Source organism: Rhamphochromis sp. 'chilingali', assembly GCF_963969265.1.
Source record: "Rhamphochromis sp. 'chilingali' genome assembly, chromosome: 2".
NCBI lineage: Eukaryota > Metazoa > Chordata > Actinopteri > Cichliformes > Cichlidae > Rhamphochromis > Rhamphochromis sp. 'chilingali'.
In genome coordinates, this window is record NC_137930.1 from 66,817,451 (window position 1) to 66,830,750 (window position 13,300).

General features: G+C 39.8%; 1 protein-coding gene across 1 annotated transcript in view; it reads left to right on the forward strand.

Moving 5' to 3' along the window:
* LOC308392080 (protein arginine N-methyltransferase 8-B) overlaps window positions 1-13,300 on the forward strand; it is a 31,254-nt gene extending 17,954 nt beyond the window's left edge. The window contains exons 5-10 of the mRNA XM_080874938.1: window positions 863-1,005; window positions 2,115-2,202; window positions 3,411-3,526; window positions 7,165-7,315; window positions 11,016-11,137; window positions 11,568-13,300. Coding sequence (XP_080731064.1) covers window positions 863-1,005; window positions 2,115-2,202; window positions 3,411-3,526; window positions 7,165-7,315; window positions 11,016-11,137; window positions 11,568-11,651 — 704 coding nt within the window. The 3' untranslated portion in view covers window positions 11,652-13,300. The remainder of the gene's footprint in view (window positions 1-862; window positions 1,006-2,114; window positions 2,203-3,410; window positions 3,527-7,164; window positions 7,316-11,015; window positions 11,138-11,567) is intronic.

Below are 13,300 nucleotides of genomic sequence, written 5' to 3' on the forward strand. Positions count from 1 at the left end.
TACACTGCATGTACCAATAGGCTAGGTTAAATATTGTATGATGAATAATAATAACGACGAGTATGTTTAAAACATTCCTTCATCATTGTTCTTTACACTGACTCATTTGTATTCATTAGCAGAAATATGCTTCCATCCTGTGTAACTTCAAAGTGTATGTTATGATCAGAGCACCTGCTGTGCGTCAAATTTCCTGCCAAGCCCCTGACTCTGCACCTACCAGATAATGGAGCTATAAACCACCCTGTCAGCAAATGCCCCGTTTATTTCTAAACCTATGAATAACAAGTATCCTTAAGTATCCGAAGAAAAGAGTTATCGGTATGTTTACTGAGTTCTGGAAAGCAAATAAGCAATCAGCAGTTGGAGTAACAGGGTTGACGTGTCATTGTGAAGACATCTGTATAATCAGGGAAACTCTTCAGTCACTTCTTTCCAAAGCAGAACAAACAAAGCTGAAGTCAGCTAATCTCAGGCAGGGCGAAGATCGACTCCTCCACCGCAGTCCCCAGCTGGTTTCATTTTCATAACAACACAATGGTTGTTGTGTTAGCCTACAAAGCATGAACAGGTGTGTCACCACTCACAGTTTCTTTTCTAAAATTACTAGTAATAAACTACGTTTTTGTTGGAAGTGGTTTAACAGATGGTGCAGCTATTCCTTCACCCAGCAAAATAATAAGAATAATTTTAATAATAATAAAAGTAACAAACAACTAATAATACAACTTTCATACGTCCCCTAAAATATACTTTACCTTATACTTTTTAGCCCCCAGAATTCCCACATGTTATTGTAAAGACTTAAAGATTCATTTAAACTTTATTATATTACGGTTTTAAAATGTTTTGTGTGTTTCAGTTATCACCATTTTCAAAGGCAAGGTTGAGGAAGTGGAGCTTCCTGTTGAAAAAGTTGACATCATCATATCTGAATGGATGGGCTACTGCCTCTTCTATGAATCCATGCTCAACACTGTCATCTTTGCCAGAGACAAGTGGCTGGTAAGGCGTCTGGATTGTGTGCGTTTGTGTATCCTACAACAACACAAGTCACCAAGATACCTGATACGCTTATGAAGAACACGTAGGCAGATGGAGTTAAATAAACACGAGCTGTTGATCATTGAAGAAAATATCAGCAGCACAACAGGGAGTATTAACAGATGATCTGGAAAGGAGAAGATTAGGGACACAGGTGAAAACAATCGTGAAGTCAGGGGGAGACAGACAGGAAGCTCACATAAGACGCTTCAAAGTAAAATGTTTTATTAGCGAGGGAGACACGAATACTAACGCTAAACAAGAGGCAAGTAAACAAAAGGGACCGAGGCATCAATACAGTCTGAGACGGAGGGAGGTGTGACAGAAACAGAAGCAAGACAAAGCATAAGAAAACTAAAACTCACGACTAGAAGCCGCAAAGTAAATCAGCAAGAGACAACAATGTAATCAGAACTTTGAAAGTCAAAGCACGAATCTAAAAAAATACAATAAACACAAAACTCTCAACTTTACACAGAGGAACAACAGAAGAACCTCAGAAACTACGAAATTCAAACCAAGCAACCACCACCGACACAAAATGTTTAAAGTAATAAAACACAGAAAGTATAAAGCTGGAATTATAATATTCTCAAATGTTAGGACAGTTGAACAGATTCAGGATTACATTTCTAATAACACTCACAGCTGTCTGCACTCGCTGTTAACAGATCTCGGCTGAAGTCCCGGGTTGATTCCATTGCACTGTTCAAATCACAACTAAAAACCCACTTATTCAATCTTGCCTTTCCATCTAGTTAATATTTCTTTTATGATTTTATATTATGCACTTTTATGCTCATTTAATTTCTTGTTTGCTCTGTACCTGTTGCTTTGGTCCTATTTCTATTATCTTCCTTCTATTCTCTATGTTACTTGTTAAGCACCTTGGCATACCCTTGGTTTTTAAGTGTGCTTTATAAATAAAGTTTATTATTATTATTATTATTTATTTATTTATTTTTTTAAAAAAAGATCTACATGTTAGTTTTCAGTTAATTTTATTTTATTTTGGTCAAACGTTTTGCAGTTTCGATGCATTCCTAATTCATCTCTGGGTTTTTTTCCAGAAACCTGGTGGATTAATGTTTCCTGACCGGGCCTCCCTGTATGTGGTGGCCATAGAGGACAGGCAGTACAAAGACTTCAAAATACACTGTAAGTGCAGTTTAATGCCAAAATCATGTTTTTGCCACTTACTTGTCCTGTACATAGCGTGGGTAACCAGAAATACGACTTGCTGGATGGATGCAGAAAGCACCATCAACACACCCACGTTCTTCTCTCCACTGTGGGCACACACACACAGCCTTTCCAGCTCTGCAAATAATTTTAAACTATTCCTGAGGTACAAGACTGGGCGCGATAATTGATATTATAAGTCAACAAGCCTCTCCATCTCTGTATGATCCCCTGTATGAACCCTGCAAGGAGCACTGTGGCCGATTTATTGCTGCTGGACATAAAGCAGCATAAAGTCTGCGCACAACCCAAAATGACAACACAATTGTCAGTAGGCCTCCTACTCACACTCCTCCATACATCTGGGAAATTATACAACCACAGTGCACCAGATAAAATCTAGCCAATCATATCATATTGGTCTTCTTATGTCTGGCTAGTTCAGTTAAGCTTGCTGTGGCTCTGAAGTGCTCTATGCACAAAGTCACGCTGAGACAAGTGTACATATTGACGGCAAACTTTTTCCAGTGGCACGGAGCCAAAGACGACCTTTATCTCAGTTGGAAGTGCCTTTCTGTAGCACTCCAGCATTCTAAGAGCATCCTGCAGTCATTAGTGCTTCTCTGGGCTGCAGAGTAAGTTAAGTGGGCAGCAGGAAATGCAAATACACAGCATTACAAAAGCCCCCGGGGGTTTGTGACCTGTTCATTATCACCAGTATTTCAGCGCGTTCAAGTAGTTCTTCCCTGCCTCTTGGGCCACAACAGAGATGTTTGCTCACACACTCTCTTAAGGTGCTTTGTGAATAATTTATGCACCAATTTCACTTGCGCAACGAGGATATTCAGGGAAAGAATGCTGCCTGTGTTCAAGGGGCTCGTGTTGACAATTCATCGCCATATACAATGTGACTTTCATCTGTCAAAATGAAAATCATTCCAAAATGTCAGGATATATCTCTCTAGGATCTTAGATGAGACTATTCTGGGACGAGCAAAGCCCCCAACCAGAGATTTTTATTTATTTATTTTTTCATATTCAGTCCAAATGTTTACATATCCTGTGGCTTTTGCCGGCTCTATAAACCAAATAGAAACTTGGAGCAAATATAACAGAAGAAAATATTAATTCTAAATATGTTTAGAATGTGATAACAAATCATTTTGTGACGCTGTATTTACCAGGGTGGGAGAACGTGTATGGCTTTGACATGACGTGTATCCGTAATGTGGCCATGAAGGAACCCCTGGTGGACGTAGTAGACCCCAAACAGGTGGTGACCAACTCCTGCCTGGTCAAGGTTAGTGAATCATATTTTGGCTCATGGGTAATGTTCACTGCCTGATCAGCCAATATGCAGCGCTGCCATTGCTGATTATTAACTGAAGCAACAATAAAAAGGGTTTAATGCCAATTCTGAGCTTCAGATTTCATTTCTTGCTCTGGAAATACAGTTTAGCAGTTCTGTTTGTGACATAATTAACCTGGTAAAACACACCAGGGTTGCACGTTAACTACTGATTAACTACCCAATGACATTGTTTGACTGGCAAACGTATTGTCTAACATACCGGGGCTGTTATGAGTGCCACCTCGATGTTCTGTCTGTGGCTCCCTCTGTGTTTATTTGCCTGATCACACTGCCATGCATGCCAATAGCAGTCTGTCTAGTCTCCCTGATTGTGCTCCTTGTCATAGTGACCTTCTTATCGCTGGCCTTGATTAGATGGCTCTGCCCTATCTCACCTTTGTCCCGGTGGAATATTGTTGTGCGGTTATACCTTCATTTCAGTGTTGCCTCTTTCATGTTCCCCTTTTAGCTCATACTTTTGTCACCTTACAAGTCTTTCCTCACCGCTTTGAGTTCAGCTGTTTTCAGTCCTATTACCACGCAGGCATCCCATTTGCCCTTACAGACATTTGTGAAAGAAATAATTGCTCTGAAGAGGTCGGTGAATTTGAATGTGTTACTGTAATAGGATGCAATTGTTGCAACAATTTTAGTTTGTGAAATTATTGACAAAAGGAAGCATTTAGGAACCACAGCAACTCAGCCACAAAGAAAATTTGCAGAGATCGATGAGCGCTGAGGCACATGTTAACTAAAGAGCCACAGACCTCCTCAGGCATTAACATCAGCACAAAAACTGTGCTAGGAGCATCGTTCCATGGTTTCCATTGCCAAGGTGTAACATGTAGGTGGGCCAGTACTTTTGCCCATATAGCATATACTGTGATCTGAGAACTGTCTAGAGTCAAAGCTGCTATGGTCCCATAGCAACTATATGACTATGGCGAGTATCACAGAATTATAACGTATCACGGTGTTTTGAAATCTAAATGCTATGATTTTCAGCACTATCAGCACAATTTCTGCTTCCAGTCAAACTGACGATGTATTATAGAGCATTGCAGTGCACCCACTACAAGAGTGCAGTCTCCAGTATTGTTAAAATAAGCTGAGCTCAGAGAGCAGTGAAAGATGACAACTGCAAGTAGCAAAAAGAGTGACTCACTTAAAATAAAAAGAGTGAGATTTCTTTTCTGTGAAGGTTCTCAGTCATCCAGCTCATCCTAGTCTAAATAGCTTAGAAAGAAAAGCATCTGGATTTCTTTAAGTTTCCTTGAAGATGTTTCAACTCTCATCCGAGAAGCTTCTTCAGTTCTAAGAGCAATTGGTGTAGAGTCCCAGATTTAAGCCCTATGGAAGTGTCCCCCCAAGAGAGTCATGGACCCCTTAATGATCCTCTACCGGTCCGTGAGTCGTTTGGTACCGGGCCGCAAGAGTTGAGGCTCAGGTGTGAAATGTATGCTTTTCAGGGTTTTTATCGGTTTTCAGCGTTATTTTGTTATCATACCTTAAAGGCCGGTCCGTGAAAATATTGTCGGGAATAAACCGGTCCGTGGCGCAAATAAGGTTGGGGACCGCTGCTCTACCTAATCACATGAGCCAAGGTGTGAAAACAGGTGTGGGTCACAATCAGCCAAGGTTTTGGGTGAAGCCTAGCGCCACCCTATCATGTGACTTCCTGAGGTCAAATGGCCCAGGATGTGATTGGGCCTTATGGTGTCTGAAGGGATCTCAAAACTGGATTCCAGATGGCAGACAGTTGGTGTCGTAAGCCACCGCCTCTGTTCAAAGATGGACATGGATGGCTTCTTTCACTCCTCTTTCTTGAATGGATGGATCTGTCTTCTCTGTCCAAAATGTGAACATTGGCATCCTCGAAGGAGTGACCTTTGTCCTTTAGATGCAGGTGAACAACCGAGTCTTGTCCTGCTGACGTGGCTCTTCTGTGTTGTGCCATGCGTTTATAAGCATGTTAGTCTTTTTAATCAAAGCAAAGGTCTGTTCAATATTTCTTGTGCAAACTAGTTGTTCATATGAGTAGTTCCAGTAACTTAAATCACTGCAGCTTAGTTTTTTAGTTTCAGTTTTCCCCCTCTGTATAAGCTGACTTAGGCAGACAGCCCTTGAGATAAAAAGTGTGTGAGGCTGATGGGAATAGGGTTGTTTTGCCTCTGGGATTGTTTTTATATCAAGGCCTTACACCATTGATACCACACTGAAAAGAGTGGTATTAATGGTGTAAGGCCTTTTAAAGACATGCAAATCCATTCAAAGTCACTGTGTTGACTTTAAATGAATTACTGATTGACCTCATTAAAGTTGTATAACCGAGGAGTAGCACGTACAGGACCCCGTGTTATTAAACCTTGACTGAAAACTACTGTAACGATACTCGGGGAGCATCATTAGCAAGTATGATCGTGAAGAAAACAACCTGTATGATGGTGCTCTTAAAATGTTTATTTTGCCTTAGGAGTAATTGCTAGAGGATAAACATTGCAATGCAGTATATTGCTGTCTTAAACTTTGAAATGTGACTTTGAGAAGTTTATACTGCATGACCAGAGTAAACATCTCGTAAATGTGTTTATGGGATTAATTATTTTTTAAAGACAGCCGGGGAAATCTGATATTATTGTTGCAGTGTTTTATTGTCACCAAACATAAGGCTCATTCCTCTGCAGCAAATGTGGCATCTGGCACCAAAGCCATCAGTGAATATCTATTAGCACTGATGCCACGTGAAATGCCTTCATGTTTATGCTGTGGTAGCAGGTTTCAGGTAAGCTTTGCTATGTTGTGCAGTAATCATAGATAATTCTTTATGTTGACAGTAAACCAGAATCAGGAGGAACGTGCTCCACACTTAGCATGACTCACTGGGATGATATGGGAGACCTTGTAAAATTGATTGGAATCAGGGGACATTTATAGACTTGGGTTGTAGAGCTTTGCATGACATGATCCCCAACACTTGGATCATGACAAGTATGGGCACAGCTCCTTCTTCTTGTCTATCCTACACAGCGGTTACTGGCTTCTACTTGTGGAGGTAAATGGACTGATTCTTATATAGCGCTTTTCTACTCTCACGGAGCACTCAAAGCGCTCTATACAACATGCCTCATTCACCCAATCTCACACATTCATATGGATGCATCGGAGAGCAAGTTGGGGTTAGTATCTTGCCCAAGGATATTTGACAAGCAGACTGTAGGAGCCAGGGATTGAACCACCGACCTTCTGATCAGTAGGTGACCTGCTCTACCTCCTGAGCTACAGCCACCCAAGTGGAAGCTTTCCTGTAGGCTCCATCTTAATGTTGGTCGTTTTTCTCCTCGCTGTATTGCAGATTTATTTTTTACAGCCTTTTAAAACTGGTAGGTTTAATTTCTTGTTGTGTGAATAAATAAAAGGTCCGGTGAAGGTAAGAGCAAAGCGCTCTATTAAAGAATTCATATACATTTCTAAAAGCACACTTCTGAGAATTTTCTTTGAATCACAGTGAAAGGGAGAACTTAATGTAATGACTCACATAAGAAACTTGTCATTTGTTTATGTAAAAAAAATTTTTTTTACTTTTACAGGAAGTGGACATCTACACAGTAAAACCTGAGGACCTGTCCTTCACATCATCTTTTTGCCTGCAGATCCAGAGGAATGACTACATCCACGCACTGGTCACTTACTTTAACATTGAATTTACTAAGTGTCACAAGAAGACAGGTTTTTCCACAGGTAAGATACCCAGCACTTCTGCTTACTTCATATTCTGTACAAGGCCTCTTCATCTATCTGTTTGTTTGCCAGTTTATGCACAGCTTCAGTAATCGAGCTGCATTATATCTATTAATGTGACAATTAAACTTTCTGGTCATCATCAAGACATAAAAATTTGAGAAAAATAGCCTTACAGCCACTAGCAGTCTGACTCCTGGCCCTCTGAATCTGAGGTCTGTAGAGCGAGAGATGTAGTGTTGTTTTTCTTTGCAATTTCTCTGAGCATTGCACAGTCTGACCTCGAGGTGAGTTTGCCTTGGTGTCCACTCCTGGGAAGATTTGCAGCTGTCCTGAATGTTTTCCACTTGTGAATAATCTTCCTCACTGTAGAATGAAAGATGTCTTCATTTTATTTATTTATCTGCTTTTTTTTTTTATTGAAAGGGCCTTATAACTCTACCAGGATTCATTGCTTTTGTCTTTCCTCCTGGGCACTGTGATAAAACACACACACATAATTATTACATATCAGAAACTTCTGATCATCTAAAGGTGATTACCAGCACCTGGTTGCTACTTTACCTTCTTAATTAGTGTGGAAACAGACTGCATAGAGTCCTGTGAAAAACGTGTTGCACCTTTGATAGACATGACCAGTGTTGGTCAAGTTACTTGAAAAAAGTAATCAGTAACTAATTACTGATTACTTCCCCCAAAAAGTAATCCCGTTACTTTACTGATTACTTATTTTCAAAAGTAATTAATTACTTAGTTACTTTTTAAAAACACGATTTACAACCTGAATAGGTGATAAAGCGATAGATCTTTCAGCCCAATTCTACTTTTTCTGCATAATCCATCATACAAAATGTAATCAAATGGAAAAGTCTCTTTTTAAAACTTGTTTTATTAGTTTTAATCTTTTAACTTTATGCATCAAGCAAACATTTAATTATCTGCAACATTCTCTGACTGGAAGAAATTAGTTTAACATGTAAACCTATTTTCTGCACATTCCAGCACATAAAATAAAATATTTTTTGTGTTTACACTCAGTCTTTCAAATCGATGCAAGTAAAACACAGCAGAAAATAAATAAAGTCAAAGACTCAGCGGTCCTGTTGCTCTATTTTCACCTGTAAAGCAGGAGTTGGGTAGGCGGAGGGTTACCCTGGTGCAGGTGTGCCGCGGTCAGTGGAAGAATCCGCGAGTTTCTCTGTGAGTTTCCCATTACGTCGTAGCTACTCGGTGCTTGTTTGGAAGTTTAGGGGTTTTTTTCGCTGTAAAAAGAAGTTTTCTTCCCACGCACAACGGACGCTAATGTTTTTGTCACTTTTTATGGAATCAAACTCAAAGTAAGGTCAGTACTTCCACGCTTTAAACGCTGCACGCTCATACTCTCTCTGCACTCGATATATGATCCATTGTTGATCTGCACACAGCTGTTGTCACGAACGTCGCACTCGCTTACGTCACTGTCATGAGACATTCTCGCAAAAAATCACGGTTTTAGTAACGCAGTAACGCAGCGTTCCTACGGGAAAGTAACGGTAATCTAATTACCCTTTTTGCAATAGTAATCCCTTACTTTACTCGTTACCTGAAAAAAGTAATCAGATTACAGTAACGGGTTACATGTAACGCGTTACTGCCCATCTTTGGACATGACACATAATTAGAGACTAATCAGCAATTAATAGAGCACAGACATTATTTGGAGATAACCAGATAGAAACATCCAGTTATCTGCACAGTTTTTTCTTAAAAAAAACAAAAAAACAAATTAAATAAAGACAAATCTACATAAACAGATCTAAAACTATTTTCTAAAACTAGTCTCTTTTATTCCATTGAGAGAATTCTGAACTTTCTTTGGAGCAACAACCTCAAAAGGCCCGGTCTCCTTTTGTCTTGAGTGTGGAAACTAACAATAAACCCTGATAAGAAGACCATGGATTTCTACTGGTATTATGTGGCTACAGTTGCAAGAAGAATGGAATCACATCAGGGAAAACCTGCCTTTATGTTTAAAAAACCCAATCCCTTTCATAGTAGGACATACAAATAACACAAGTCACTTTCTGCAGTCTAAATTAGGAGTGATAGATTCAGAAGACCCCAGGTTAAAGAGTGTCCTGTTTCTGAAGCCCTGTGTTTCATCACAGTCCAATGAGAATCAGAGCTGTATACTTTGCCCAGTGGGAAAGGCAAAAAACCACACTTCCTGTCAGGTTTTGTGTTCCTCATTGTGCTCACTTCTTTTCATAGATGGCAGACCAGTGCTTTCTCACCTTGCATGTTTGGAGGCCCCAATTTGTGTGAAATTAGGCCAATCCAAAGATTTGAGATTGTGGCATTCTAAGAGAATAACTGCAATTTTAAAACCTGTGTGTGACTGACCTCTGTTGGTGAAGGAGAACATTGAACTGAAATGTAATAAACTGTCTTAACTGTTGGATTAATAAATATATATTTTGGCTCTTTTGGTTAAAAAAAATGTGTGTAAGCACAGGTCACCTTTAATTTGTCAAGTACACCATCATCAAGACCTTGTGACTTATACTCAAAGAGATGTATTTTTTCCTAACATTGGCTTTTTCTGCCAAAGCACAGTCCCGTCTATTGATTTTCTGTAAGTGTGTCTGCCAAGCAAAGTTTCCAGTGTCAAAACTTGGGCCTTTCCTCCTGAAAAGGTTAGACAGATTAAAAATTACACACAAAAGGCTAAAATGGGCCATCAGTCTTTCACGCGGCCGTGAAGGACAGTGTATCAGACACACACACAGACTGTCAGGTGAGGAGGAAAAGGTTAGGTCAGTACAAAAATACCATTTCATCTACTGCAGTTGCAGAATTAGATGAAACGGAATTAGTTTCTCAGTGCCTTTATTGAACTATGCCCTAAAAAAAAGACCCTGGCCTGCGTAGCAGTATGCTGATTGGCAGGCCCTTTTATCTATGGACTCACAAAGCACAGATCCACCAAGCTGCCACACAAAAGCTAACAAAAAGTCTAATTTATTTTAAGTGGTATTGACAGCAATGGTCAGAATCCTGGCCAATGCTCACATTGGTTTTGGGACTGGGATTTCAGGTTTTACATTCATGCAAACTTAATGAGTGCAGATAAAGAAAGACTACAAAGACACAAAGTGAAATAGTAATGGAAGAAGTCTGACAAAAGTTTTAGTTGAGAGGCAAGAAATTTGTTATCTGCATTTTACTTCAGAGCTGTATTCTGGATCTCAGGTGAAGACACATGCCTTTTTTGCACTTAGTTAAATTCACATCAGGTACTTAGGCAGCTGTGTATCGGTAAAAAGTCTCATGATTAATTTCTTGTATGCTTGCATAGTATTCAGATCTTTGGAAACATTGTAAAAGGGATAACTATGTGCACAGCTGCATTGGGATGACTGATTGTTGTCTTCAGTCTGGGTTATTTAGTTGGTGTATTGCACAAATTAAACACCTGAGATATCTGCAGCTGTTCATTAAAGTCAGTAAATAGTAACAAGACTTTAATCCAGACATGTGGCAATAAACACCAACTAAAAGGTCTTTTTCCAAACTGCCAACTAGTCAACAGTTCCTATAAGTGATCAATGATTTGTTTATCATTACGAAAGTCATTAGTGACATAAGTCATTTATGATTACTCTTGATTTTAGGCATTCATTGTGAGTATTGTGAAAGTGTTTCTCTGTGTGTGTTGCAGCTCCAGATGCTCCATACACCCACTGGAAGCAGACAGTATTTTACCTGGAGGACTATTTAACAGTCCGAAGAGGAGAAGAGATCGTTGGCTCAATTGCTATGAAGCCCAATGAGAAAAATGTTGTAAGTACTGGTATGGATATATTTTGAAATTAGGAGGGATGGATGGATGGATGGATGGATGGATGGATAGATAGATAGATAGATGTGTAAATGAGTCATTCCCTGCCCACAGCAGGCTGTTTCCTCTTCAGTTTTGTCTTCCTGTCATGCAGGCAGCAGCCCTGCAGTGACTTCAACAAACAACAACAGATTCTATTGTTGACCTTGTCAGTGTCCTCTCCTCCCCTACGGGATGGAGAAGCGGCGCCTGCTTTCTCTTCACAAACACTCTGCTTTCGTAATACCATGTTCTGCACTCTGGTCAAAAAGGAGATCTCATCTCTTGTCTTACTTGTTATTTTCTTTCTTTCTGCTGTGTATTTGATCAGTTGTTGTCTGAAGTATCACTGAACACCATCTTTTTTATTTCTGTCTCTCTGCTCACTTGCAGCGTGACTTAGACTTCACCTTTGAGCTGGATTTCAAAGGGCAGCTGTGTGAAGCAGCCATATCACATGACTACAAGATGCGTTAAGTTTCACTGCGGGGACATTGGTGCCCCGCTGAGTGCAACTCCTGAGCACCAGAGGGAGACAAAGACGCTCTCATGACCACAGACAGATGCACAGCGGGACCGAGACTCACAGAGGAAGAAATTAGACCGGGCTAAAGACCCGGTTTAGCTGGCACCACTGACAATATCAATATGGTTGCTACTTGTATGATGAAGACAGGATGTTGACTGTTAAGCAATTCTGAATGTAACTCTGACAAAATGTGTTAAGAAACTGTTCTAGTCTTGATGAATGTTAATTACTGACGTAAGTATATGTGAGATGGAGTGATGTACTTGTGTGTTTTCTTCAGTATTTGTTTTTCCACACTAACCCGGACCTTATGGAGCGATATTTGGCATTTTAAAATACAGTAATGAGTTACTCTAATGTCCACATTCTGTTACAGTAGAGAATACATTTAACTTTTTAAATGTCATGTACTGTAGCAAATGATTACCAGTAAAATGATTTATTTATTGTTGTATCAGTTTAGCAATGCGAGAAAAACTAGAAGCGACTGAACACCACAGCCAGGACAAAGAAACGTGTAATGTGAAAGGTAATGTGTTTGCATAGTCAGTGTAGTAGTGGTTTACAGTGCGTGTAAAATAGAAGGTGTCAAAGTTCACACTGCTAAACTGTTTGGACATCCGGTGTGCTTTGTGTTGTCAGTTCGAGCTGTGATGTTGACCTGCCAAAAACATACTTTTTCCATCCTAAATGCCTTGACCAAGTGCCGAAGTGTACCTAGTTTTGTTCCACACTGCTGAGTTTAGCTTCTTACAGTGGTTTCATATGTAGACACAAGCCACTCTTATTCTGTTGATTTAAGATTAAGCAGTTCTTCAAATCTAGCCTCAAGCCATTTAGTCTATGCCTGAGCATAATTCATGTCAAGGAATCAAAGGAAAGCCTGCGTAACTCATATTGTTAATAATGCAGCTGGATCCTAGACAGACAACAAAGAATTATTACAAAGGGAGTCAATAAAATATTGATGACCTGCTTTAGTTATATCCCAATATCTTGGCTTCAACCAAACTGACGGATACTGAGGTTTCTTCTAGCAAACGTACGGACCACAAGATATGGTTCTTTGGTTTTTATCTCAGGCTCCCCCTGCATTGCACACTGTTGATTCACACTGGATTCAGTGTACTGATGGGGATCTTTTCATTTCCCTGTACTCTTACTACAGTCATTGCCAAGGTACCCAGTGAAGAATTTATTCAGTAAAGATCTGCAGATAATTTACATATCTGAAACCTCGCATTAGTGCTCCGGATCGCCTCACGCGTCACAGATCTTGACATTGCCAAATCCAGCCTCCATTCTTAAAACACACAGATGCCCTTACTTAGGGTTGGGCGATATGGCCTAAAATTCATATCGCGATATAATTTGAAGCATGTGCGGTAACGATATATATCACGATATATTCTTTTCTTATGTATAACGTATTTTCCTCGCTATAAGGCACACTTAAAATCCTTTAATTGTATGAATTCTGGTTGTGCTTACTGACCTCAAACCAATTTGGGCGTGCAGAAATCTGTTAAAAAATGTTTTAGTACAACTTTGGTAAGCCGCACTGCTTGATGGATGTCAGAGCATTAGGGCTGCCGTA